The sequence below is a fragment of the Dermacentor variabilis genome, chromosome 8, assembly GCF_050947875.1.
Source record: "Dermacentor variabilis isolate Ectoservices chromosome 8, ASM5094787v1, whole genome shotgun sequence".
Lineage (NCBI taxonomy): Eukaryota > Metazoa > Arthropoda > Arachnida > Ixodida > Ixodidae > Dermacentor > Dermacentor variabilis.
The window spans coordinates 12,732,148-12,759,806 of NC_134575.1; the positions used below are offsets into that span (position 1 = coordinate 12,732,148).

The 27,659-nt window shown below is 45.6% G+C and overlaps 1 protein-coding gene and 1 long non-coding RNA gene across 2 annotated transcripts; both read left to right on the plus strand.

Annotated features, from left to right (window-relative positions):
- Nucleotides 1-10,580: 10,580 nt before the first annotated feature.
- On the plus strand, nucleotides 10,581-12,481 carry LOC142590868 (uncharacterized). Its single transcript, XR_012830246.1, has 3 exons — nucleotides 10,581-10,677; nucleotides 11,281-11,382; nucleotides 12,405-12,481. It is a non-coding gene; the product is annotated as an uncharacterized LOC142590868 (long non-coding RNA).
- A 3,028-nt stretch (nucleotides 12,482-15,509) lies between these two features.
- LOC142590738 (tyrosine-protein kinase receptor torso-like) lies at nucleotides 15,510-27,474 on the plus strand. Its single transcript, XM_075703166.1, has 10 exons — nucleotides 15,510-15,566; nucleotides 16,035-16,203; nucleotides 16,937-17,157; nucleotides 18,207-18,318; nucleotides 20,065-20,198; nucleotides 21,521-21,755; nucleotides 22,676-22,876; nucleotides 25,262-25,326; nucleotides 25,906-26,120; nucleotides 27,333-27,474. Exons 1-10 carry the CDS (start codon nucleotides 15,510-15,512, stop codon nucleotides 27,472-27,474), a joined length of 1,551 nt encoding a protein of 516 aa, XP_075559281.1.
- Nucleotides 27,475-27,659: the final 185 nt, after the last annotated feature.

The following is a 27,659-nucleotide window of genomic DNA, read 5'->3' on the forward strand; positions in this document are numbered from 1 at the left end:
GGAACATTCACATAGATACGGTCATTAACAAGGCTTCGAAAACACTCGGATTTCTCAGACGAAATCTGCGTTCAGCTAATGCAGACACTAAGTATTTAGCATACACTACATTAGTGCGCTCGCAGTTGGATTACGCCTCTTTGATTTGGAACCCATACCAAGCATACTTAATAACAAAATTAGAGTCTCTTCAAAATAAAGCCTCTCGATTCATATCGAAGAACTACTCACGTACGGCAAGCGTCACTGAAATAAAGAAAGCTCTCAAGTTACCTCCTCTTGAAAGACGTAGAATGCTTTTCCTACTGTCCTTTTTCCACAAATTGTATCACAGCCACTCTTCCTTTGCTATATCCCGTCTCACGCCAGCGCATCGCATATTCCCACGCATTGACCACCAACTCAAAGTCGAACCCATCTTTGCTGGCACAAACCTGTTCTTTCATTCGCCGCTCGTTCTAGCCATCCGTCAATGGAATCTTCTGCCTGGCACCATTGCATCTGTCATTGATTACGAAGCGTTTGTAACCAGCCTGAAATGTCACCTTGAGCTGTAACCTTCATTCTTCCCCTCTCCTCACTTCTTACATGTGTGTATATATATAACGCTACTCTCTGTAACAATTGAATGTTTGTTGATTATTGTTGATATGTACCTTTATATTTGGTTTTTCTCTTCAACATGCTGTTAATGGTGAGCGACTTCTGTACACATCATAGTACTGCGTTGCTTTGTACTAACTGTTGTTCCCCCCCTATGTAATGCCTGCTGGGCCTTTAGGGTATTTGAATAAATAAATATATATATATATATATATATATATATATATATATATATATATATATATATATATATATATATATTTGTTCGGGTCCGGTGTTTCATTAATTGAAAGAAGTGCATGCGCACGTAGCATAACCGAACATTTCATTTCAATGTTCCGGCCGGGGTCAGCCCCATAATTTATGTATTACAATGTGCAATATCTCTGAAGAGCGTGTTCTGCGAAGATGTTTGTTTTGTCCAAAACACACCGCGAACATGACGCCCCCGTTGCATTTACCGTCCGCTATCTCACTTCCATGCATAGTAGTGGTATTTTGGACATTGTGAAATTCGGCGATCTTGTCGAATATGTAATCTTGTCAGTCCCGATTGGCCCAGAGGTTTGCTGCGACCTCCTTGAGTGGCTCAAAATATGATAAAATTAGACAATAGTTCAACACGGTTCACAATGCCATCGCTACTGTGAATGCAATCTGACTAGATCAGACTCTGCCTTTTATTTTGTGTTTGTCTGTACTGAAGCACGTCAGCAGCATTTTCCTCTTGTCTGCTAAGCAGTGGTGACATCGTTTACGGCCATGAAGTACTTCCTCCAACTGCAATCGCTTTCGGCGCCCGGAGCCCGAGACTGACGTTAGCTGCTGTGAGAAAGCCTTCATTTTGGCGTGCGATTAGAACGCTGCACTTTCGAAGGCCACGAAAAACCGGTTTCCACACAAAGAACTTTGCCGAATAGCGATTTCTATGTAAAACAGAGAAATGCTCTCAGGAGACAATCGCTGAACCGACTTAAGTAAACTTGTTGCACTTAAGAGAAAAGTAAATTCTAGCAACTGTAGAAAGAAGAATTTTCCTTTAAGATATCACTTCTTTGCCAATGTTGATGAGAAATAATAAATTAAAAGAAACAAAAAAAAAAAACAAAGAACCGATGTTTACAAATCCGAACTATTCCCCCCAAACAGACATCGCAGTTCTGTAAGGAGCGTTTGTTGGAACATCTTATGGAGACAGACGTGAAATACGACTTTGCATTTAACGTGAAATAGTAGAATTGCATACGTCGTAGGAGGGCTTTGCAAGAGCCCTATTCGCGGATTAGTAGTGTACTTCAGAGCGGCGTACAATGCAGGAATTTTGTCCGCTTTACGTGTCTCGCGAGGTGCAGTTTGCAGAACTGGGCCTCATTTCTATTCCGTATATACGGAGTTGTAAAACATAACAATGTTTGCTGAAGTTTCTCGATTTGCAAGAATGTTTCCTAAAAAATCGTAGGCACAAGTTAACATTTGCTACGTAGAGTCGGTTGGTGATACACTTTTCTCCTAAATTCAACAAACATTCTGAAATTCGGTGCAGATGTTCCAAGCTAAAAACATTTCCGTTTTCTTGTAATTGCATCGAGTTTCTGACGTGTACCTTCCTCTTTATAAAAATATTATTCTGTATAACATTATAACTTGCCATGACGCAAGGCAGGGTCGTTCGTGCAATTATCTCTCCCTACAGCTATCTCTCCTGGCAACGAACCATTGGTTTCTATGACTCTGTAGGAGCCATACGCTAAAAGGATTTTACACCGTTTTGGGACTTAGCTGGTCCATAAACAATAATCCACGTTGTGCATATTTCTCCTTTTACTTAACGTTGCGCTCATGGTACTTTCAGATATTTAATGATGAGGCCACAAGGTGTTCTGAGGAGACTGCATTTTTATCCTGTACATGTGCGCATTCCCATAGAATGTGTTCTAGGGAGGCGTGTCCTGTCCTACATAGTTTACGCAAGTCATCTGGGTACAGTTCGGGGTAGATGCGATGTAGGTGTACCAGGCTGTGGAAGGTTCTGGTTTGAAGTTACCTCCTGTAAACCGCCTGAGATCTGTCCAATTTGGAGCTAGGAGGTGGTAATCTGCACCTCGACTTTTGGTAGAAGCAGGTGGCGTCACAGAATCTGAACACTCTTTCGGAACAAGATAAACTCCAAATGGTCACTTGGTACACTTGAAGAAAAGTTTGCATCCTTCAGGGCTTACTTTGTCCCATAAAAATAATTTCATTTATGTTGCTTGCATTTCACTCATTTAAACAATGAGCTCCCGGCTACTTTCTAAATATGTTTGGGTGACAAGATAAGCCTCAGAGCTTAAAGAATCGCCGTCTTCTGCACGTACGGTGATGTCCCAGACACCTTATGACAGATGGTATGAGGATGCGGAGAAAAACATGGCACCGTAGACACCCAAAAACTACCCGAAGTGCAGTGGGAGGCCAAGCTATCAGATTTGGACCCGAAGAGACATCACTGGCATGGGAGCCGGTCGTGGGCCGCGGCTACATGGAATAAGGAGGCCGCCTACCTGGGACGCAGTAAACTCTTGCTCTTTACCATGTGCATGCCATTGGAAAATCTGACTCATGTTTAAGTATAGCTTTTTCTTAATAACCCTCTTCCTTTCCCACGCCGCGACTTCTAAATAATGTTTGCTTGAAGAGGCGCCAAAAAAAAGTCGCAGTTTCGCCTTAAAGGCGAAGCATGGATTGCGCCCAAATGCGACGAAATACTTTGAAATGTGTGACCTAACACTGACTTACCATCCCTAGAGTTTCAACAGGAAATTCTAAAATTGCAACTTTGACGTTAATTTTCTCTAATACTCCATATCTGATCGCGAAATGAACGAAGACTGAGTTTAAAAAAATCTAGTTTATGAGTCCAAACTAATACATACGTTTCTCTTAGTGTATTTTTGAACTGTACCTGGAACAAACTTTTTTTTTTTCGAGCAGTTCATGGAACTTCGAACGGAGAATTTCACGATAAACGACCTCTCCGACGAATTTCTCCTGCCTCCCAGGTGCAAAATGGAGCCCTGCAGAGAGGTACGTGTCTACCGCGATAATTCAACGTTTTAATCTTTTGATTATGCTATATGTACTTTAGTACGTTCCTTCAGATCTCCTAAAAAATAGGTTTATCCACCTGTTAGGGGAATTATACGAAATGTTACGTAAAGAGAAGTGCCGGGTATTAAAGACACTTGCAGCTAAACCACTATGTATTTCGTGCTCCAATTTCACAGAGTGCGCACATTTCTTGCACGGTTAATGCAGTTATAATACCATGTCTGGTAGCATTAGCTGTCTGTTTCGTTCAAAGTAACTAATGAGCACGCGTTCTCTGCGGCGATGTCAGTAAAGAAATGTAGAATAAATAGCGATCGGATGAGCCATCCCGCAATGTAATGGTGAAGTAAAATGCCCGCTGTAGTTTACCCTGGCTGGATGGATGGATGGATGCTATGAGCGTTCCCTTTAGAACGGGATGGTGGGTTGCGCCACCAAGCTCTTCTTATTATATTGCCCCCTATGTCCTACCTATGTTAGAAAAAAAAAAGGAAAGCACAAAAGACAAAACAAAAACACCTAACAATGACAGACAGCGCCGCTGTTCCACTGCCACAAATGTTACATTTTGTAGCTTTAGTATTAAGTGTCAAAGCGGAAAAAAGTGTGCGTGTGTAAAATGTGTGAAACCGGTCACGTGGTAGAGGTATAGAGGAGATGGGAAAGCGTACAAGCACTTGCCAGTGGAAGAGCTTAGAGGAGCGTGGGTAGTCTAGAAGTGAGTCGGAGCAGGAGGGAGAGCCAGCAGTGCCGATCGGAACGGGCGCTCGAGAGAGGGGAAGAGCATCGGCGCGGAAGCGCCGTCGTCTCTGTCTGCTCTGGACCACCATCGGTCGCACTTGAGTCTTCGAAGGGGCAAGGCGTGCGTCAAGTGACCTAAAATGACCTTATATGTCTATCTATCCGTCTGTCCGTAGGTCCGTTCAGCCGTCTATCTGTACGTCCGTTCAACCGTCTATCCGTACGTCCGTCCAGCCGTCCGATAAACGGATGCACGGATGGGCAGATAGACGGACGGACGGACGGACGGACGGACGGACGGACGGACGGACGGACGGACGGACGGACGGACGTCTGTCTGTCTGTCTGTCTGTGTCTGTCTGTCTGTGTCTGTCTGTGTCTGTCTGTCTGTCTGTCTGTCTGTCTGTCTGTCTGTCTGTCTGTCTGTCTGTCTGTCTGTCTGTCTGTCTGTCTGTCTGTCTGAAAATAACTCTGTGGCACTCGTTTCAGTGCTTTTTTGGATGCCTTATTGGCTCAGAACAGAACGGAAGCTGCGGAGCGACATGCGTAAGTACAAGAGCGAGCACCAACTTATTCTAGAATCCGTAGTGCTAATTTACTACGACATCGAAGCGAGATAAAACTCAAGGAATGGCGGGAAATATAAGCGCTGGTCTTCACCGAAACAGCACTCTTTCCTGCAGTATCTAAATTCTAGCGTGAAACACTGGTTACAGTGCAAATTCTATTTAATTTGTTCCCGTCATCCACTGTTAATTTCCCTCTCTCCACACTTCGACTTTTTTGTTCCCTTTGTTCTTTTTAACTCCATTGCATTTTACGTACAGCTGCAGTGCTATCCTAAACGCTAAAATTCATCCACGTTAGCTTATTTAGTCAGCGAAGTCATAGCAGCCATGTGGGGTCAATCAGAGATCCCAAGGAGAAGGTAAAAAGGAAGGAAAGGCAGAAAGGAACGTCAACGAGACGCGCGCCCAGTTTGCTACTCTACGCAGGGAGAGAGGGGGTAAAGAGATAGGAGATAGAGGGACAGATGTACTAGCAATGAGAAAACGTGCGGTTGTCAATCACGCATAGCGCCGTATTCTCAAACCGTCCTCGACTCGAAATCCTTCCTCCACTCCCCCGAGTTGTGCACAGCGCCACCCTCGACGACTGAAGAAGATGCGACGCTTCCAAAGCATTGACGCAAAAAGGCGCGTCAGTGAAGCGCAGTGATCACTTCTGTCGAGGGACAGCGCCACGACCAATTTTCTTGAGTCGCGCTGGAGTGTTTGAGTGGAGAGACTACTAGAATGCGGGTGTTAGAATCGGTCGCTGACGCCAGTCGATTTCATAAACCGTAGATATGCCACCGTCGCCTTGTAAGCCTGCGGCGCTGGCGCCATGGTTTGAGGAAGGCCGCGTTCGACGTTATAGCAGTCATAAAAACAAAACGTGTTAGATTCACCAGTTCACATTTACATGACGATGGCAAACTAGACAATTTAGCTGAATTTCACCTATCTCCCACTAGCCCTTAACCCCATGAAGAGTAGTGGGCTATAGACAAGCTCTCCAGGCCGACATCTCCCCCTTTATCTGATTAAAATCTACACCTCCTCCTCGACCGGGTCCACAATAACGCCCCTGGTCTGCCTTCTCAATTACGATCGAGTAACGAGTACGTGTAGTCGTCACCACAACTATCACCGTCATCATGATCGTCATCGTCGCCGTCGTCACCGTCGTCGTCGTCGCCGTCATCGTCGTCACCACCACCACCACCACCACCACCACCACCACCACCACCATCATCATCATCATCATAATCATCATCATCGTCGTCGTCGTCGTCGTCATCATCATCATCATCATCATCATCATGGCTACTTTTAGAACTTTGGCGCAACATATGCTAAGTGGAAAGCTTCAGTTGTTCAGGGACGAAAATGTATGCGAACTTAACGGGATTCGCTTAACAGGGTCGTTCCACAAGAATTTCTTTTCTTTGTTTCAGCAAACAGAAGAGTGTAACAGTGGATGCTTGTTCTTTAATGAGACAAGCACTGGTGAGTAAATAACTATTGCTTGATTCCCGTCAAATTTTGCAGCGAAGTTGCTATCACATTTTCTTTCTTTTCTGGGAGTTCAATTTTTGTATAGTGCCTATTTTTGGAACCTGTCCTGTAGCTAAGGGCAATTACGGTTTTCTGGATTCTGGCTGTTCGCCGCAGAATTGAAGGCTCGTTGTGTTAAAGTTCAACCTCAACGAAACCCTGCATTGGTCAAATGATTATTTGTAATGAGAGTCTAGGTACAGACTAGGCTAAGTGCCAACTTTTATGTGCAAAACGCGAATGGCTGCACCAGAACTAACTCTCGAAAATCCGTGTTTGTCATGCCGAAACTGGAAAAAGCGTTGTCACTACAGCGCAACGGAAGTGACGTAGAAGTCGGACTGTTTTGCCGAATCGTAGTCTAACTGGCGCTGGTTACACCCGAACTTACATGCCTGCTCGCTTCTCGACTCGCCTAATGCATGCTGCGTGCACATACAAGACACTTCAGAATATAAAGAAAAAGAAAAAAAGACAGAAGGATAAAAAAGAAAGCAATTGATATGACTGTAGCCCGCAGTATGCAAGTCTGGGATTAACGTCATATCCGCCTTACGGTGCGTCTGCGTGGTACCCTGCTAATGGTGCCTGTCGCCTGCTGCCGGGCAATCCTAACGGTATTCATTAACATTCTGCGTGGTTACTAGCGTTACAGCATTTTCGCAATTACTTCGGTGACATCTACTATGCGTGCTTTTATTTCTTTTCTTTCTGTACGTATGTACAAATTGAGTTCAAGTGACATTACGTTGTAATACACCTTAAATGTAGCGGATATTGACATTTCTGGCGGCGAGTTTCACAATAACGCACGTGAAAAGTTGTGTACGTAACAGCAGGATGAATCTAACAATGCGCGCATGCGCTGAACGTGATGATTGGCTGCAATGTACACACGCTAATCGATTACCCTAAATAGAAAGCGAGTGCAGCAGAAGTCAGAGAGGTGGAAGTTTAATCAAGAAAGAACATGGTTTACAGCGCTATATATTCGCGTAGAATTGAAAAAGAAAGAAAAAAAAAGCTGGTGCAGCGTTGTCACAAAAATAAAAGCTCTACGTAAGTTAAAGAAAGCGCCGCCGCCTTGAAGTTTTCGCACCAGTTCGCCCATGGCTTCATGTATTTAGGTGGTGTCTTGGACCTAGTTAAATTTTCATGGGTAAAAGTCTACACTGTATTCAACGAGAGCCCAAGACAACTTCGCAATTTTCTTTAACTTCTAATAAGCTACAATGCTTAAAAAAAAAACACCTACCCACCCGTCTCGACACATCTGCTCGCCGTGAAGGCACGGATTTTAAGAGCACCTAATTGTGGACCGTTAATTTTTATGGTCAATGGAAACTACATCGCATCATAAAGGAACGCAATATTAAAACTAGTGCAAGTTCTCAACTTTTCTTGAGTTGAAGCGGCTCGCATAGAACAAAATGCTTTGATATTAATGGCACTGCGGTACCGGCACTGTGGTTATCGTACGAAAAAGAAAGAAGGTTAGCTTCACATTTCCTTTAGTAGAAGACAACCTTTTTGTACTCAATGTGTGAAAATACGGTTTTTAGAGCTGTGTGGACGTTGCCCCTTGGCTCGGCCATGAGCTTGAAGCAAGGCACCGACACCCCAGAGCCAAGGCTTAATCTTCCTCCAACGATGCCAGCCTAGTTCTGACAAGTGGGCCTCTCGAGTGCGCTCACCAGAGCTCGGGCAGTATGGTTGTCACAATGGGCAGTAGTTGTCATCACCGCCGGCGAGAGGCGCCCTACAAAGATTGCCAGCCTAATTTAGTTCTAGCCTCTAATGCCCCTTTAAATTTTACAGCGACGAGCGACCTTGCCTGGACCTTGTCTGCGCCTGAAATCGTCTGCTACTCGTTGAAAGGAACTCGAGTAAGCGGTGTCACCTTGAAATGGAGTTTGCGTGAGGACGCTTTTGGTAACGAATCGGCAAGCAACACAAGCTCCCGACCTCTGCCAGCCATGTTCGTGACGGAGGTGCGAACGAGATCCATGGCTGCCAAAGATACGAAACTGTGGACCACACTCGGAACGGTGAGCTTTTTGCCCTTCGCAAGAGCGGGCGCGGAATAGCTTTTCAAAGAGTACTACAGAAATAAATATTATAAATGACATTGCTCTAAAGATTAAAGACAGGCCAAGTATTAGATTTCTGTTTTTTTTTAGTATTTCGTCCCAAGAAGATTGTTTTGCTTTCTGATGGTGACCGTTTTCCACAAGATCACAACTGATGTCAATTTCCTGATCGGCACAAGACTATCGAAATATTCTTGAATGTTGTAGCAGATTTAGTCGCGAAAGTCTTGCCTAATTGTAAATTTAAATCGGATTGTGCGCGCTGCGCGGATACTGTTGTAGTACATTCCGGAATGTAAGCCCCCCCTAACCCCCCCCCCCCCCCCCCCACAGGTGGAGCTATTATTAAACAAAAATTGGTTTGAGCTTCTGCGCACCAAAACCACAATCTGAGTGTAATTCACGCAGTAGTGAGGTACTGCGGATTAATTTTGACCAGCTGAAGTTCTTATTCGCACATAAATCTTGCCGGTATCTTCGGCTGATCCTTACTGAACACACTAGAGCTCTCTAACACGCAATTCCGTAGTCGGCTGATTGGAACGAAGCGCTCGAAACGCGTCTGGCTGGTTCCATTCATGCGATTGGATCTAGTCACGAGCGCTCGCAGTCGCTCCGACATCTGGTCGAGCTACGACCATGGGACAACCGCCACTTCCGTTTCCTGAACGGCGACAGCAGATATCGCCATTTTTCTCAAGTCTGTGCTGTTTGTAGTCGCGTATTGTTGCGAAAGTTGCCCATGGATCTGTTTCTGTCGCTCTAGGCATGTTTGGATGAGGCTGGAAAGGTTTGGAAAGTTGTCTCTGGCTTGACGGAGAGTGGCTCCAGATCTGGATGCGTCGACTCAAATCCTTGAAGCGACCAGCCGAAGGTACCATAAGCACCACGAGCGTTCTTGCATTCCATCGCCATCGAAATGCGGTCGCCGCAGCCAGGATTGATCCCGCGACTTCGAAACCATCAGTACAACGCCATAGTCATATAGAGCTACTAAGGCGAGTAGAAATCATATTGCAATGTACCGTGATTCACGTATATGAATAGCCGACGCACTTGACCCGCCGTTCAGATTGTGAAAGCCGACGAATGTGCTCACCGACGTTGTTGTGCTTTGAGTATTGCTCTATTATATGGGCACGTAGTAATCAAGTTCATTCAATAAAATGTTATAGATTCTTGATTCACCGTTTGACAGGGCTTGGTTTTTCACGATCACTACAACGTGGAAATACAAATATAGGGCGGAATTCGCAGCCCTTCTCGTTCGGAAGGCTGAAAACAGTCTACATTTTTTATCAGCAGCCTATAAATAGCTCCTACCCCGCCGACGCATATATCTGGTGGTTAGCGTATATTACGCGAGCCCCAGCACATTGCGTCGGTGATATTTCGGCTTCTGCGCGCAGCCGCGGGCGACGCCCAATCTCGGAGCTCACGCCGAGGAGACGCACGTTTTAAGTCATGCGTCATTTCCGGCGAGAGGTAATGACGGTGTTTTTCAGATCAGTTTTGTTATCAAAACATCTACTTTAAGCATTTCCTTACGTGTTTACTTATATTTCAACATAAAGTTCATCTCTCTCTCTTTTTCTTTGCTACCCCCATCGCCCTCCCCACGTGCGTAGTAGCAAACCAGACAAAGTGTAATTGACCTTTGTGCCTTTCTTTCTTGCATTCCTTCTTTCTTTCGCTCTCTGTACAGAAGCTACTCTAGACATACACTATCTGAAACTGGGCTCTCTTGCGTGGCCCAATATTTTGTTGCAGTCTACTTGCGGAAACTCGTTATCTGGCCTGCCTTTTCTTTAACAGTGGCTCCGACAAAAGTTACTTTCGTCGCGACTCACTTCAATTACAGCACATGCAGCCTGAGTATAGCACGGTAAGAAAGCGACCACAACAGCATGTATACTTGTGTGCACAGCGCTATCAGGGACTGATTCCTGTGACAGACCTCGTCGACGAACAACACCAGTTTCGAGTCACTGTCGTATCCAAGAGCGGGCCACTGAGCCAAGCCAGAACAAGCCCATGGACTTACTATTCGGAGAGTAAGCGCATTCAAATTTCTTTTTTTACCATCCTTTGTCCTCTTCTAGCAGTACTCGCGTAATCTTTTTTTTTCAATTCGGGGGATTAGTTGCAAGGCATACGTAGCTAAATATTAAACAAGAAAGGATAACAAATATACTCGCGCGACCATTCGTGATGCAAATACTGCAGGAAAAAATTAACGCATTTCTTGTCTGTTGTCCAACAGGCGTGATACCCTGAAACCTTACGCCCTAGGTTGGCCTCTCTGAGTCTCTTGTACTCAATATTCCTAAGCAGCTAGGGCACATTCAGAAAAAGACTACGAGCGGGCACCGTTGTTGCGAAAACCAGACACTCGCGACTATTTCCATGGTGCTGAGTTGTTAGATTCTAAAATGCGCATACTACAAGTTAGGTGGGACTTAGGTGTCTGAATTTCTCAGTGATTTCGTTTTCTAAAAGGGCCTCACGTTTATGTGTATTCCCAAAGACATTGATTAAATACACGATACTATGTGTTTGGATTCAAGCCTGTCTTTTTCCTGCGAGGGAGCGCTTGCGGCGCTGTATTTCAGTGAGTTGTCGCTGCCGTCTCTCCCACGAGTGTGCTTTTATTGCAGATGTCGCTGCGCCGGGTGAACCATTGAACGTCGACGTGTCCAAATCGACGCCGGACGGCCACTTCATCGTCTCTCGGCTCACGTGGTCAACGGGCGACAAGTGTAAGCGTCAGGACGGCGATAGCGCCTCTGCATTACAAAAGCTGGTCCGAAGCCAGCGTGAAGCGAATATGAAGCCTAGTAGGCCTTGGATGAAGATTACTCTCAACACGATTACCATGCACGCAGCTGTCACGTAGCAGCATGGTTGTGAATTGAATGAGTCGGCGCTCTTTGCGAGAAGAAAAGCAGCTAAAGACATGCTCCAGGTAGTACAAGAAGCACGGGGATTTTCGGGATAGTTACACAGCTGGGGCTTGTAGATGAAAATTAGGCGAAGTGTGCTCACCGTACCAGCTGTGAGGCAATATAATCTCCAGGGGCCACAGCGTTGGTGGACTGCTGTCATGGTGAAAATCTGCCTTTCTGCAGTAGCCCGCGTAGCTCCAGCCTCACCGTGTAACCTAGGATAGGCGTTTTAATATGGCGTAAATGATGTATGTCACGTGTAAGCCAGCGATGTTTAATTTATTGTTCCGGGAAAAGGCTACAGATCAGGCAACGTACAACAAACATCTACAACAAAAACAATACAGTTCTATTCTGTAAGTGTTCAAAAGAATGCCCGCCCCCCCCTCCCCCCTCCCCCCCATATGATCCGCAATTACTCCTTCAGTATATTTCTTATGCACCATTCACAAGGAGGTGCCAAATAAGCCGTGAGATAAGGAACACTGTTCTGTATGCTTCCATACAATGTACACATTTCCAATAAATCAATAAAATTTGTTAAAAAAGGAATAATAACAATAAAACCGTGGTTTGGATTTGCGTTTGCGGAACCGTCCTTTGAAACCTCTGATATTCCCTGGTTTACAAGATTACAAGTTTACAAGATTAAAAATTAGGATATTTTTTTCGTCTTCTGCTTCTACACCACGAGGTGCATATTATGGAAACTATCTTTTTTTTTCATTAAATGGCGAACACACCTTACCTTTATATTTGGTAGACATTACATTCCTTTAAAACCTTCGCCTAGCCCTCTCTATGTAATATTAGGATTTTGTGTTCTGTTCGTCCAGATCCTTCGTGCAACTACGCTCTTGACCTCCTGCCGGACAAGTGGAATGTCCCGCCTACTCATTTTATACTTTCGAAGGTACGTCTTTCGGAGTCACGCTCACAGACTACTGTTTTGGAAGTAGTTCGCGTGCCTCTCTAAGCCTCGCGAGAAGGGAAGAAATCGAACGAAGGTGGCAAGTTCAAACGCGTGCTGTTCGCCCGCGCTTTCGATGTCGTGCGCATGTACTAACCCGATGGAAAATGTGGATCGCCAAAGCGTGCTTCTCCGCAATAAGGGGCTTTGAAAGGAGATGCCCACTTTAAGAAGAAATTCTGCGTTACAGGTTACCGACTGCGTAGATGCCATCGTCCGATCGGCGACAGCGACCCTAAGAACTTCCTGTGGGAAATCTCTGACAGTCAACTGTTCTAAAAGTGCTTCGTCTTAAATTCAATCATAGCGGCTCTTTTATTGTCCCGTTTATGTAATAGCAAGAATAATTTGGCAAGTAAAATAAAAGTGAGTTGTCCTGTGCTCAAGTTGACGGGTGCTTTTTCTTACGTGTTTAAATATCACTGTCCTATATCTTGCATTTTCACAAGTTCTTGCGTACGTCTTGACCTAACTGGTTTATGACGTGTGGTTAGGCACCGAAGAAAACTATTGCGTTTTGAGGCGTCCTCTATTGCGACTTCAGCAATATATATTAGATAGATCTAATGCAAATTTAGCTACCTATACTAGATGAAAAAACATGAGGCCTTTGTGTATAGCGAAAGTGTCTCTATTGAAAGGTTATTTTCCTCGTTACGTAAGTATGTGTGCGCGTGCCACTAAAAATGTTACCACGACAACCGTAAGCCTGTTACAAACGAAAGGAAACCGAAATATGCATCAGGCTGGGAGAATACGCTCGTACCACATTATAAGTGCATGCTTGGGCAAACTAACTCGTTTGTATACAAGGACCACGAAAACAGTCGTTTCTTTGCGCCACAAGTGCTGTGCGGGTCTTCTAGTGGCGGGTCTTCTTATTCTTTTGTTTTGTTGTTGCCTAGCCCTACTTTTACTTCAGTCGTTCTAAAGACTTTCTTTTTATGGATTAACGAATGCTATACATGCGCTGTCACGAGGAGGGGTGCTGGCCAACATACGGAAGACATCCCTACAACACATACCTGTACTTGAGTTCCAGATGAAGTGGTAGGGACTGCAGTAGCCACAGTTAATTAATAGGTAGATCACCGTACGCCTCAAACATAGGCCGTAAGGACGTAGTTACGGCGCCATGTTTTATTTCTTTACAATGCCCATTTTTAGCTTTCATTTCACAAAACGGGTAAAGCTGCCGCCAAGTTGGACTCATAAATTGCATTTTCGGCAAGCAGGAAACATATTTGCTCCCGCGCGCGCAGTGTTGATATGACATAAAAGGCGGTGACAGGAGAGACAGGTGGCCGACATCATCTTGAAGTTTTTACATTAACTGCCCCTAACATTACGGAGTTTTAAACGGTCGATTCGTGTCTCGATAGCAGCATATCGCTAAAGAAGGATTACAGTTCATTCTGAAGAAACCAAAAAAGAAACTGAGCCTAGAAAAAAAACAAAGAAAACGTTTTCTGCGATAAAGAGTCTGAAACACATACAATAGTTTGACATCCTTGACGCAAGATTGACAAGACCACGCTGGGTTTTGTCCGTGTTAAGTACATTCAGCAAATTAAGTACATTCAGTTAAGTACCATAGCGCATAGCACATTCGACTGGTGGCTTTCAATTGCTCAAGAGCGCTCTCGCAAGGCCGTTTACATTGGCATTGTCGAAATCAATGGCATGAAAAAGTCGCAATTTCGCCCCGAAGGCGTAGCATCGATAGCCATAACAAATTCAAACGGTCGTATAAACTCGTAAACATTTGCTTACTAACTAAATTAACAAGCACCGTGTCACGTGCGCACAGGTAAACTTGAATACATCTCGATGACCGCGCACACTCGCTGTCAAAACGCTGGAGTGAGGAAGCGCGGCAGCAGCAGCGAGCGGTGCTACCTCTCGCTTCAACGCGAACTAAGCGTGGAAAGCACAGCGCATGCGAAACTACCAGCGCTCCGCGTCCACATCTCAGATCGCTTTGAAGATGAGGCCCGCGCGACGACGCATTTTGTCCACGTCGCAGATCGTTTTCAAGACCCCCGCACATTCGACCCGTGCGCAGCAGCCACCGGAGTAAAATGCCCCCCCCCCCCTTTGTTCCCGTCGTCCCACAACTGCCCCCGGTGCCTCGCGCGTCACGGAAGACGGCGCGTTTTCTCCCCGCTTTCCTCTCTTGCGCGTGCTAGATTTAGCCGCGATCATCGGGGGGACCCTCGCAAGTTTCACTCACACATACAGCACATAATCGCGGCGACGATGTTATCGTGCTCGAACTCTATACGGAACACCACGGCGACGGCGACGACCCCGAAAGAAATGCGCCTGCAGTATCCATATAATTGCTATCGCAACAAAACATTCGCCTGGTTCATTCAGGGCGCCGTGCTCACGCCCAGGGCGCTTGGAGGCGCTACCGAGATCCGATTGGATCCCGATCACGTGTCTGCTCGAATTTCTCTGCGAGCAGCTGAACGTTAGGCGGGGGCAGACCTTCTCTGGCTTCAATGTCCACAGGGCTCCGCGCCACCGCAAACCAAGTCGTATGAAGTTACGTCTGAAGTTAGTGTCTTCAGACTAGTGCTGCTACTCGCACTAACGGAGTTATGATTGACGAAAACACGTGTCTGCTATCGTAACTTCTCATGTGACGTGACAGTTGCCTCCTGTTTTAGAGTGAAAAATTCCGTTGTCAGCGTATGCGCATGAGTGCTAATGTCTTTTTTTTCAAAATAAGCTAAGTAGCAAGTGCTCGTTTTTCTCTATCGCGTCTCTTTCGACGCCACTTCTGCGCTCCCCCTTTGCAAGAAGCCTTAGTCTCCCTTTACGTATGAACACTAAAAGAAGTTTACATCCTTTGGGGTGTATATCTGCCACACAATAATAATCGTCATCTGCCTTGCTTGCGTTTCCTTTCTTGAAAACGCCATGCCCGCTACTTTCCTGTCGGCAAGGATACGTCGTGCTCATAATGCGCATGCTGTTCGTTATTGGGAAGTACCGGGTTCTTACCCGGTACCGATACCGGGTAAGAAAGAAATGCGGACAAGACAGATGACATTTATTGTTGTGTGGCCAGATACGACTCAAAAGGTGTAAGCCTTTCTTAGAATGAAGGTATACACAGAAATTTAATTATCCATAGCCATTACTGGATTAAACAAAATAAGCGCATTCAGCTTCGTGGTTTCCTTGACGTTCATGTCGAATTTACCTCGTAACAGTCAAACAAAGATGACAAGCCGGACCTTAAAGTGGAATAAAAATATCTAGTATTGCTATTTTTACGTTCCCATGCCTTCCTCCTACTAGCACCTTTCTCCTTTCGTTACGGAGTATGATGTAGGCGAATATTTCCACAGCAACAAACTTATCTGCTTTTGAATAAAGAGCTCCCCCTCATACGCTTGGTAGTTTATTAAAATCGGTGCCCTCGGGTAATCTTATTAATCTTCACATGTAAATTCGGGGACGTTTCTTCCTTGCTGCACTGCAGCCGTACGACGTTTTCCACTACGACATGCGAGGCCTCAGTTTCGACACAAACTACACGGTGGTCCTGCGAAGCACGGACACCACGGAGAAACTGGCCGGCGGCGCCGTCACCATGTGGTTCAAGACCCCCAGCTGCCTGGACTGCTACCAGTTTAACTTCAGCCTCTGCGGTGAGCAACCGCGTGACCTTCGAGATCTTGTGGCGCGCGTTGGAAGGCCGTCGGAACAGCTACGGAGTTTTCTAGCTATGGTCGCTTACCAAGTAAAACCTGGTGGCGCCGTTTATGGGCGTTTCTGAAAGGCGACACCGAGGCATACCTAGGGACAACGCGGGTTCTGTTCTTGAAAGTCTGAACTTCTCTCATTTTGTCAAGTTCCCGCCACGTCCCCATTTTGACACAATTATATATGGTGTAACCGTGATGTGAGCCATTCAAAGGCGACAAGATTGCGAATTTTACAATATCGCACCCTGAGCTGTAGCATTTCCGGCTCGGCTTGAACGCTGCCTAATGAAAACGTTTTGATACGCCTGGAAAGGAAGCTTTATAGAAAATAATTCATCGTTTGTACTCCTGTAAACGTGTTCAATTAATGTTGGTTCACATTTAATGTACGAGCAAACGAAGATATTGAAATTTTGCAACTGAGACCACTCGCGCTTCGCCAGACAGCCCGACTTGAACAACATTCTCAGCACAATGATAAAAGTGCTGTAGAGTGGCGCATGCGTAGAGCGCAGGATTGCGCTTAATAAACGCGCGTTTTCTAAGCAAACCTTAAATCACCAGTGTACCGTCGTTCCACGCGTGCCTCCTCTTTGCGCGCTGATTGAGAATCGTTAGTGACCGTGACATTCGTCGTGTCTGGTTGTGCCTTGCTGGGTTGCCCTTCCCCTCCCAGCTCCCGGACCCCCCAGCGAACTGAAGGTGCTCGAGGTCCAACGCCCACCGTCCACTTGGGTGGCGCCACCCAGTCGTGGCCTCCGGATCGCCTGGTCACCGCCGGCGTACGCCTCGGAGGAGAACCGCGTACTCGGCTACCAGGTGACCATCGAGGAGGAGCGCTCGATCTTCGACATCCAGGAGAAGCCAACACGCAGAATCAGGCGCACCGTGGGCGCCGTAAGCGAGATTTCCTCCTTTTGCTTTTGTTAAGTCAGCCTTTATTTTAATATGACATTTTTTTATTGCTAACTGCTTGCCTGCCTGCCTTTCTATTATTTCTTCATTACTTTCTTCATTCTTTTTTCTTCCCTCCTTCACTCTACCTTCCTTTTTTTCCAGGCTTGCTTCGTTTTGGCTTCATATTCCTCTTTTCCTTCATTAATTTCTTTTTTCTGTCTTTACTTTCTCCTTCTTTCTATTCCTTTTCCTTACTTCGGCATATAGCTTTAATTTTTTTCTGCCATTCATGGTGTTATTCCTGATTTCCTGCTTTTTGTCATCAATCAAAAAAGTATTCTTTCACCTCCAGTCTTTCTTTATCCCATTTTTTTTCCTTATTGATGCCTTCCACTACATTCTTTGTTCATTCAAGGGAGCTTTCAACCCTTTTTTTCTTGAGTATATTTCATTCTGTAAGCTCCTGTCATTTCCTTTCTTGATACAGATTTTCCCTCACTCGTTCCTTGTTTCACTAGGTTGTTTCTTTCTCGTATCTTTTTCCTCTTTTAATTTTATGCATGCCATTATGGATTGCATTACATTGGTTCTTCCCTCATTCACTCCAGTATTTTCTTATTTAACCATTCTGCACTGCTTTCTTTTTTTTAATTTGTTCATCAGTGACGTTTTTTCACACGGACGCGTGCAGTTATCACTTGTTTTTGTCATGTCTTGCAGCGTATAAATGCACGCCAAGTTGGCCAGGCTTCGATTTCGCACTCTGTTGTATTTCCCTTACTTTGTTTTTTTTTCTTTCACGATTTCAATAATTGGCATCGTGATGTGTCTCCTGTGTTTATATGTTTAATGTGTCTATATTGTAAAGCCAAGTAGGCTGTTTAAAATTTTTTTCCTTTGCTCCTTAATAAGTACCTAGAATTTCAAATAAAGACTTGGTTGATTGAGTGACTGATCTATTGATTGGTTGATCGATTGATTCATTGATTGGTTGAGTGGACGATCGATCTTTCCCTCATCGCCTCGCTTCTCTCATTCGCCATGGTCAGGAGACACAGCAGCTGAGCGTGTCTGAGATCCTGGATGGCGCCCTCTACCGCGTGCTGGTGCAGGCAGAGAGCCCTGCAGGTCTGGGGCAGCCGGCGATCACCAAGTACAGCAGTGAGTGTGTGTGTGTGTGTGTGAGAGAGAGAGAGAGAGAGAGAGAGAGAGAGAGAGAGAGAGAGAGAGAGAGAGAGAGTCGGCCTTTATTGATGCCAGCAATCACAAGGGCGGACGCGGCCTCCCTCCGCCTGGCAGACGGCAGAGATCCCCTGAGTCACAGTGGCTGCTTCTACTAGCTGGATGGCCCAGACCTGGTCTCGATTGTTGGAGCTGGTCAGAAGGGTCTCCCACGGCCTCCAGTTTTGAATATTGCAGCCATCGAAAGCAGATGCCTTCGAGCCTGCCCACATAACCTATATGCTTGTCTGGCAACTTTCTTGCACGTTTGGATGAGACCCGCTCCTCCCACACCACCGTGTATAGACCACGTGCTCAGAGCTAGCATAATGCGTCATAACACGGTCACTTATTCCCAGTCCCTTAGTTCTTAAATGATGCCATAATTGGAGCTACTTTTCTGTCTCCTTATAGGCAGCACAACCGTCACTGACCATTTGCGCAGATCACTCGCCAGCGTAGTCTAAATAACTAAGTCTTCTGGTGCGCGAATATGTTCAGTTGATCTTTTCTTTTGTTTTGATATGGTTGCATGTGTAATGCACTAATGGAGATGCGAGTCGTTTATTTGATGTCATTGCTATTTGCTCGTTCTGTTCTCTTGTGCTATTTCGTATCTTGCTTTAGTGCCTTATTACAACCTTTTTTTTTACTAGTATAATATCAGCCCTGAGGATAAAGTAAACAAAATAGATAAAGACTAAAAAGTTATACATTATAAAAAAGCTTAAGGCCAGGCGTAAACAACTACTGGTCGAGTATTCTGTGAGACTCCACCTAGAGGATTGCCCATTTCGGCAGCGGTTGATTGGCTGGAGCTGTACCCGCGAGGAAGAAACTGGCTAGGGGCGCCTGTCACCGTCTGGTATCCAGGAATTTTGAACATTTACCGTGCGAACATGCGTAGAACTTCACATCGGTGCCCAACCGTAACTAGACGGGCAGCATTCTTTTAGAATCATCCTTCAAAAGGCCGCCCGAATTTCAACCACTTTCAGTTAGCAGTGTCGTGATGGTACACCCTTTTATTAACATGCCTATTAAAATCCGTAACTTTCTTGCTGCGTCATCGCAGCGCTTTAGTCCTGGCCAATACAGTGCTATAATGCGGCAAATAGGTTATACCTAATTGCTGCAAATGCGCACGTCAATAAAAGGGAGCACCGTCTCGACGTTGTTTACTGAAAGTTGCTGAAATTCAGGAGGCCTTCTGAAATATATGTTTTTTTTAAATCGTGCTTACTGAAAGAAATATCGCGATAAGCAAGGAACGAGAAACAAATACGACCCGAACGCTTTCTGGTCGCTTGTTTGTCGCGCTGTACTACGTCAGCATGGTATACCAATTCACTCAGCTTTCGGTACTGCCTGTCTCCAACGTTTCTGGACATGCACTCGGACAGCTCCAGCCAGTCAGCGTATGGATAGTCAACTATGGGGACTCTTACGGAATACCCCCTTTGGTTTTACTGTATCTCCCGAGATAACGTGAAACCAAGTGGGCAATATATATATATATATATATATATATATATATATATATATATATATATATATATATATATATACGCACACACGATAGTACAATTGACACTGCGGTTCTGGTGTACAAGTCAGAATGAGAGTAATTAATGCGTGTATACCGCTTTTCTCCCGGCAAGACCACTTCTATATTCGCACATGCAGGGCAGGCACGGTACAGCACCGTGTTGTTGTGGAGCGTCGGGACCTGCGTGGTGTTCGTGGCCGTAGCCACGGCGACTGCCTCACGGTACGTCGTCCATCAGCGGCGACGTCCACCAAAGGCAATCTCCCCATGGGTGCGTACATTCACTGGCACGCCGGGTCTGGTGCAGCTTCTCGCAAGCATATTGTGTAACTGTTTCTTTCCATTCTACTGTGCTCTCTTACACATCGGTTGACGCGGATAAATTGAGATAGAGAGTACCTTGGCTACTTTCCGTCTTTCCGTTGAACAGAAATAAATAAGCAAATAAATAAAACAAATATAAAGTAATGAAAATATTACATTTAAAATAAAACCGTATTTACAACGACACGGAAAATACAACATTCCGCCCTTCACGTATGAGAAACGAACAGGACGAAATACGCGCTAAGAATTAGAAAGGCGTATGTCATTATAATCTTTGTGCAGTCTTCTGTGTTGTTCGTTCCAGATTCAGCAATGCCGCAGCCGGCGCCATTTTGCTCGTTGCATGAAGATTCAGTTTATTGTTTTTGATTTCTTTGGTAAAAAGCCTTGGCGAATACGTCTTGGGTAAAATGTCTTCGGTAAAAGAGAAAGGGATGAAGAGAGTATGCTATCAGCGCAAGGGCGGGGTTGTCAATGTTTGATCCAGATTTGGCAACAGTCGTCCATTCCGCGTGGGTGTCGTGTGTGGTCCCCAATGCCGGTCACCGTGCTGTTGACAACGTTAAACAGTTGCCATTTTTACGCTTTCGGAGACCATGTCAGTCAACATTCTTGCTGTGCGAGGTGCGTCAGTGGCTATGGCATCGAGCTGCCGAGCGCTACGTCACCGGTTCAATTCCCAGACGAGGCAATCACATTCCGGTAGAGGCGCAATGCAAAAGAACACTCGGGCATGGCCAGGGCTGTGATTTGGGGTACCCAGTAAAGAACATGAAGTGATCAAAAGTTACGGGAGCCCTTCACTTGGACGCCCCTCGTAACTCAATTTGCACTTTCGGGACGTTGAACCCTGCCATTAGTTTTTGTAGGCCCTCAGCACTAACACCCAATTAGTAACTTCCTTTCACATGTATTGCTTATCTTTTAGTAACGATCGACTACAATACCGCCAAGGCTCGTGAAACTCGCTAAGTCGACAAGCTTGTTCCAGAGACATTGGTTGACGTTATATTTAGGTGGACTTTAAAAAATCCCAGAAAGTAAAAATTTGTCCAGAGCCGTCCCCTACACTACGTCTTTCACAGCCCCAGTGTTATTTTCGGACATTGAGAGATAAACCATACGAACCAATAAATCAATCAATCAATCAATCAATCAATCAATCAATCAATCAATCAATCAATCAATCAATCAATCAATCAATCAATCAATCAATCAATCGATTCTGCCTTTCGCGACCATATAATCGGTATCCCGCACTTGCAGGAGCTGGGTTCGTCGCCAGCAGCCGCCAAGAAGTCTGCCGATTCAGAGCTCGAGTTCCTGCAGCTTCGCAGGAGCGCTTTCCGCCTGCTGCACAGGTCCCGGGACACGTACGAGATTCCCTTCGAGACGCTCGAACTGCACGAGGAGATCGGCCGCGGCGCCTTCAGCGTGGTGCACAGGGCTCACGTTTGGGTCGGCAAGCTCCGCGAGACGGTCGCCGTCAAGATGCTCAAGGGTAGGACCCATCTTTTTCGATTGTTATGACGCGCATCATCCTGCGCTACACTTCGCTTTACCTACACGCCCGCTTATTCTCCTTCCCCCATGGGTGGTGGGGGAGTGAGCTACATAAACGGCTGCCAAGGAAAGCAGATGTTGCCCTTAGGAAGACAAGTCACCTTCTCTAAAAGTAGATGCCAGAAACATTCCTTTTCGACCACTGCGGATCACTCCAATGAAAAAAGAATTAAATTATGGGGTTTTACGTGCCAAAACCACTTTCTGATTATGAGGCACGCCATAGTGGAGGACTCCGGAAATTTCCACCACCTCGGGTTGTTTAACGTGCACCTAAATTTAAGTACACAGGTGTTTTCGCCCTCATCGACATGTGGCCGCCGTGGCCGGGATTCGATCCCGCGACCTCGTGCTCAGCAGCCCAACACCATAGCCACTGAGCAACCACGGCGGGTTAACTACAATGCCTCCATGTTCCTTGAGCATCCTTCTAGCTTATATTAAAAACAACCTGTGGTCATTTATACCGTTTGCGCATTCTGTCTCACATAGTGATTGAGTCCCAGTTAGGGCAGTGCTTGACGTAACTCTTAATGACATTTGTCATTAAGGGTTACGGACTGGATTCCAAGAGAAGGGAAGCGTAGCAGGGGCGGCAGAAAGTTAGGTGTGCGGATGAGATTAAGAAGTTAGCAGGGACAACATGGCCACAATTAGCACATGACCGGGGTATGGGAGAGGCCTTTGCCCTGCAGTGGGCGTAGCCAGGCTCCTGCTGCTGATGATGATTGACACTTACAAAATGAATTCAGATATGCTGTGTGGGCTGTTCAGTCTCCGTGATTTCGCAGACCAGTCGGCGCATCATAGCTGTGACGGCTTCTGTGTCATTAAAATCTGAGTGTCATTATCGCACAGACCTGCCGACGTCCGAAGAAAGGAGGGACCTTCGGCGAGAGATTGAACTCCTCAAGCTTGTGGGTAAGCACGCGAACGTGGTCAGCATGCGAGCCTACTGCACGATGGGTCCCAGGCTGGCGCTGGTCGTTGAGTACTGCCCACTGGGCGACCTCAGGACGTACCTCATAAGGACCAGGGCCCGACTCGGAAAAGGGGAAGGTACATCTGGTGGCGGACATTTCGTGAGTGCAACCTTTTCGTGATTCGGACTCTACGGGAAAGTTTTCAGGCTTGGTGCTCCGAAGTGTCGCGGTTCGCTCATCCATTACCTGACTCACTTGTTCATTCTCTAATTCTCTCAGACACCTTCCCACTCAGCCCTTGTGATCATTGCATTGACGAAAAGCTAACCCAACAAAATGCCCATTAGTCAAAGAGTTGGTTTTTACTACGAAGCTTTTAAAGGGATAGCCAAAGATAATTTTGTAGATTTCACAACATTGTGTGTGCTCTCATGGCCTCGAAGTATTGTAAACATAAGAAAGAGGCATCTTATGTTACATAAATTTACAATTGAACCACAAAGCTTCTCAAATCTTCGACTTATTCTGTCCTGGCATGAAACTGTGATGTCTGGCATAAAGTAATCGCAGTCACGAACTCAGTTCGCACCTGAAAGACTGTCTTGCGTTGAATATTCCTCATTGCTCATGCAGGCTCATGAAAACGGATCCGATAGTGCTGATGTAGGTTTGCTCAGTATATCTACAACAAGCACCGACTCTGGAATTCCAGAAGGTACGTTTCGGAAATCTGTCACGAAAAGTTGTCGAAACCAAGGTCTATTTGATTGTGCAGGAGGTTGTCAGCATTGTTCAGTTCAGTTCGGCTTATTGGATGTGTTACATAAGTACTATGTGCAGCCAAAGGATAGAAATCGTACGAAAAAGCTGACGTATTTTTGGTAGTTGCTGTTTCTCCCATCAATTACGTTGTACAGAACACAGAACATTTGGTTTGTTCAGCAATCGAAGCACATCGCGATCATGCAATCTACTGAGTGTGCTTCGCTCAAAGGCTGTCGTCGAACACGACTAAATCAGTGGATACCAGATGTGAAGAGAGTACCGTACACGATCACCCGAACAATGGCATGTGCCACGTCTTCGAACCAACTACGCTTATTCAAGTGCTACACCATCGCTTGCCACGCCTGTTAAACACACTCATGCACAATAACATCAATGTCACTTCCTGTCCTGTTTCGCGTTTGTTTCAACGAAATTTGATGGTCATCGAATTTGCTGTTTCATGCTGCTTTTTGCAAATTGCTGCTTTTTTTCTTATGTGTAAACTGCAGATCGCTTGATGTTTTGTCGTGTTTCTTTGTATATGGAAATTTTCTTTTTTGACTGCACAAATTCATGCCAACCTTGCATTGTATTGTAATGTATTGTTTTTGCTGTCGGTACTGAATCAGTGCCTGTGCCTGCTGCTGCTGCCCTCAGACAGGGTTTTAAGGCCCGTCAAGTTGCTGTGTGTAACATTTTCCTTAAATCCCCCATAAATTGTATGTTTATGGACATTAAAGGCAATTCATTACATAACCTCCAAGTTCACTGTGTACTCTAAGAAACCATTGATCGTAATGTGGTTCAATACCATGCTTTGTAAGCCACTGAGCTTTGCTATGCGGCTACGTGCTAGTTGCGCTGTGTCGTGCAACGCTATTGACATGGTTTTGACGCTTGGGTGTGCGGGCGGTTGTCATGAGGTCAGGCCTATGCGGTCAAGTCTACGTGATCTGGAAAAGTGGTTGCTAAAATGAACGACTGAGAGAGCATCGCAACAATATCTTCAAGAAACATTCAGAATTTCTTGACGTTCCTGTCAGAGTGACTTTAGACGATTTTTTGATATAAGCATATAGCTGTCTCCAACAACCGTAACCAGTTAGAGACATTATTTAAGTGGGACTGATAGCTACATTTTGTGATTTCAGTGTGTTACAACTACAAATCAAGCTAGCGGATTAAGAACATTTTTGGGAACATGAATTGTTAATACAATGGGCATTTGCGGCGAACATGCCTATGAAGCAAGGTTTACGTCACCGGGCTATCAGCCTCGTTTATTATGCGCTGTGTATATGAAGTCAAGACGCCACTTACTTGCTCTGTTACGCTAGCATTGAAGCATGAATAGGCATTTTATTTTCATCTGCACAAAATTGAAGCAAAGTAGACAAAGAGTAAAAATAATTGCAGCAACATAACAATAATTTGAAAACGTTCAAAGCGTGCTGCAGATAACCTTGGCTCTTGCTAACCATCCAGTCATTACCGCATGCTCTGCATGCTATCTTTGGCACACATAACTTGTCAAAGCCCATAGATGCGTACCGTCAGGTAGCACACATGGAGGGCATTGGTGGTGGCAGTGGTAGGGCGGCATCACACTGTCAGTTCGAATTGGTCACACAGTGATTGTGAGCCTGGTTCACAAGAATAAGGAAGGAATAGGACCGGTGTATATTAGATGCGCACTTTAGTCATCAGTGTTCATCAGAGCTCTCACAGGTTGTGCATGCTTTCTTTTTCTCAGATCTTGGAGAAGTACCGTCACTGCTGCATCTTCTGTCGCTGGCACGGCAAGTCGCCCAAGGAATGGTGAGAGATTTGTGTGCGAGTCAAACGCGGAGTCTTGTGAATCACTTGCACTTGGGATCACGTGCTCAAAGAGTGACCCTGGAAAGGTTAAGCTTATATAGCTGATAGCTGATTTCTGTCTGTCTGAAGCTCGCCTCCGTTCTGCTCTGCATGGACTTAAATGCACTTCTTGTTGGGCTAGTTGCCTAAATTTGCCTAAACGCATCGGGACCCTTCCCTCACGCTCTTGTGAACCACGCTTTTCAGACGTGCGGATTCTTGTCCGAAGTAAAGATAATAGAACTAGGGAACTGGTTGAAGCCTATCACATAGGCAGGAAAGGCAGCTTGTGCGTTAGCGATACTTCGATAACATTATATAAGGCCGAGACGAGGTTTCTTGAGCTTGGTGCGTCATGAATGTTTGATTAGATGCGTGAATGAATGTTTGCTCTGTGCGCATGTGTTGACTGGCAGTATATATGTGCCTGCGTTCTGTAAATAAAACAGTTGCGAGTGGCGCCCTGTCCCGTTCTCTTCTCTTGTGTGTGTCTCATTATTTGGCGTCTTCATATGTTATAATGAACTGCATGGACTGCAGGAGTTCCTGTCCTCGAAGCGCGTGGTGCACCGCGACCTGGCTGCCCGCAACGTGCTACTCGTCACCGAACAGCATGCCAAGATCGCCGACCTGGGCCTCTCTAGGGACATGTACGAGGAAGGCCTGTACCGCAAGCAAGGCGCCGGTCGCCTGCCGGCCCGCTGGATGGCGCTGGAGTCGCTCTCCCACATGACCTTCACCACCATGAGCGACGTGTGCGTGAGGAGTGTCTGCTTGCGTACTTTCACACTCGTTTACAGGATGTCCGTCACAAGCTCAGATGATCGGAGGTTTAAGGACCAAGGCATCACCCGGCAAACAATGTTATTGATGGTAAAGGAAGACACAAACTGAATCGGACGTCTCGCGTGATAGTAGTTTCATTGTGGTGGTAATCGAAGCATGTGGAGTTGGTTTTAACACCGTACAAATGTTTATTACTATGTCAAAAATTGAGTATTATTATATCAGTACACTTTAGGTAGCATTTCTTCACATGGCTCACATCCCCTTTTTTCATCAACAGGGTTCATGACTCCTGTTGGCTTCTGTGGTTGATTATGGCCTTTATTTATGTATGTCAAAACCATATAAACGGGCAGCTTAGGCTTGCACGTGATAGCGCACCACAATAAAAAGAAAAAAAGCAAGTCGCGGAGTCATAACTTGGGCGCCAGTTCCAACTAACTAACCACTCCACTGACTGACTGGCAGGTGCATTAACCGATAACGAATGAGCTAAGTAACGATTTAATCTGTATCTAACTAGCCACTGATTTCGACGTTAACAAGAATGATTCGAATTTTATTATCCCTTGTGGGTTTTACCGATAAAACAGGGCGTTATGCGAATCGAAATTAAAAGTAAAAACATAAATTCTGGGCTTATTTTGTATTCTTTTCTAAAATAAAATGTGTCACTGAGCGCATCAATGCAGCGCCCGTCAGAGAGACTACGGCTGTGACAAGGTTTTCTGGCTGTTAAGGTCACCACTGTTACCACTGTTATCGTCCGCGCGGTTCTCATTTTTTACCTTTCTTTATCTCCGTACTTCTGCTGAATAACTAGCAAGGAGCTTGCGTTCGTCTTGCTTCCGTGCATGTGCGTAGATGTTAAATTTTGTAAAGAGGAAAAGGCCGCAACGGGAAATTTGCCGGCCAAGCTACAGTAGCACAAAGTTACACAGGAAACGACAGTAGCTTCATGCTACATACTGTCGTTTCCTTTGTGATCGTCACGCACATGACAGTATACGTTCGAGCTACTGTAGAGTCGATGACAATTTTACCTTTCGTGAAAATCTATTACCCTTGCAACTTTGCGCATAAAAGATACGCAAAAAAGAAAAAAAAGAATAAAAATACGCGGCAGGTCTGCATAGTTTTCGGCAACGGAAGTTCGCTCGCCTCTTCCTCCTGCTGTCTAGGTGGTCCTTCGGCGTGCTCCTGTGGGAAGTGGCTAGTCTGGGCGCCACGCCTTACCCTGGCGTCGCCAACCACCAGTTGTTGGACCTTCTGACGACAGGCCACCGCTTAGAGAAGCCGGCCAGTTGTCCACAGGAAACGTAAGAACGCGCGCTTTTCTTTTGGGGGTTTGTCTCGTTCGCAGCTCGTTCGTGCGGTGCAAAGTTGACGACGATGAGAGTCAGCAAGGCCATTCAATTAAATTCTGTGGACATTAAACGCGATCTAATCTAATGTGGATCTAATCATAAGACACACTTTAGTGGGGGACTCCGGAATAATCTCGACAA

Excerpts from the sequence above, each read along its gene's own strand:
- LOC142590738 (XM_075703166.1), top strand. The coding sequence starts at position 15,510 with ATGCGCATGCTGTTCGTTATTGGGAAGTACCGGGTTCTTACCCGGTAC. Across the intron at positions 17,158-18,206 it reads TCAGGCGCACCGTGGGCGCC|GAGACACAGCAGCTGAGCGT; the intron begins GTAAGCGAGATT and ends CGCCATGGTCAG. Across the intron at positions 21,756-22,675 it reads CGCCGTCAAGATGCTCAAGG|ACCTGCCGACGTCCGAAGAA; the intron begins GTAGGACCCATC and ends ATTATCGCACAG.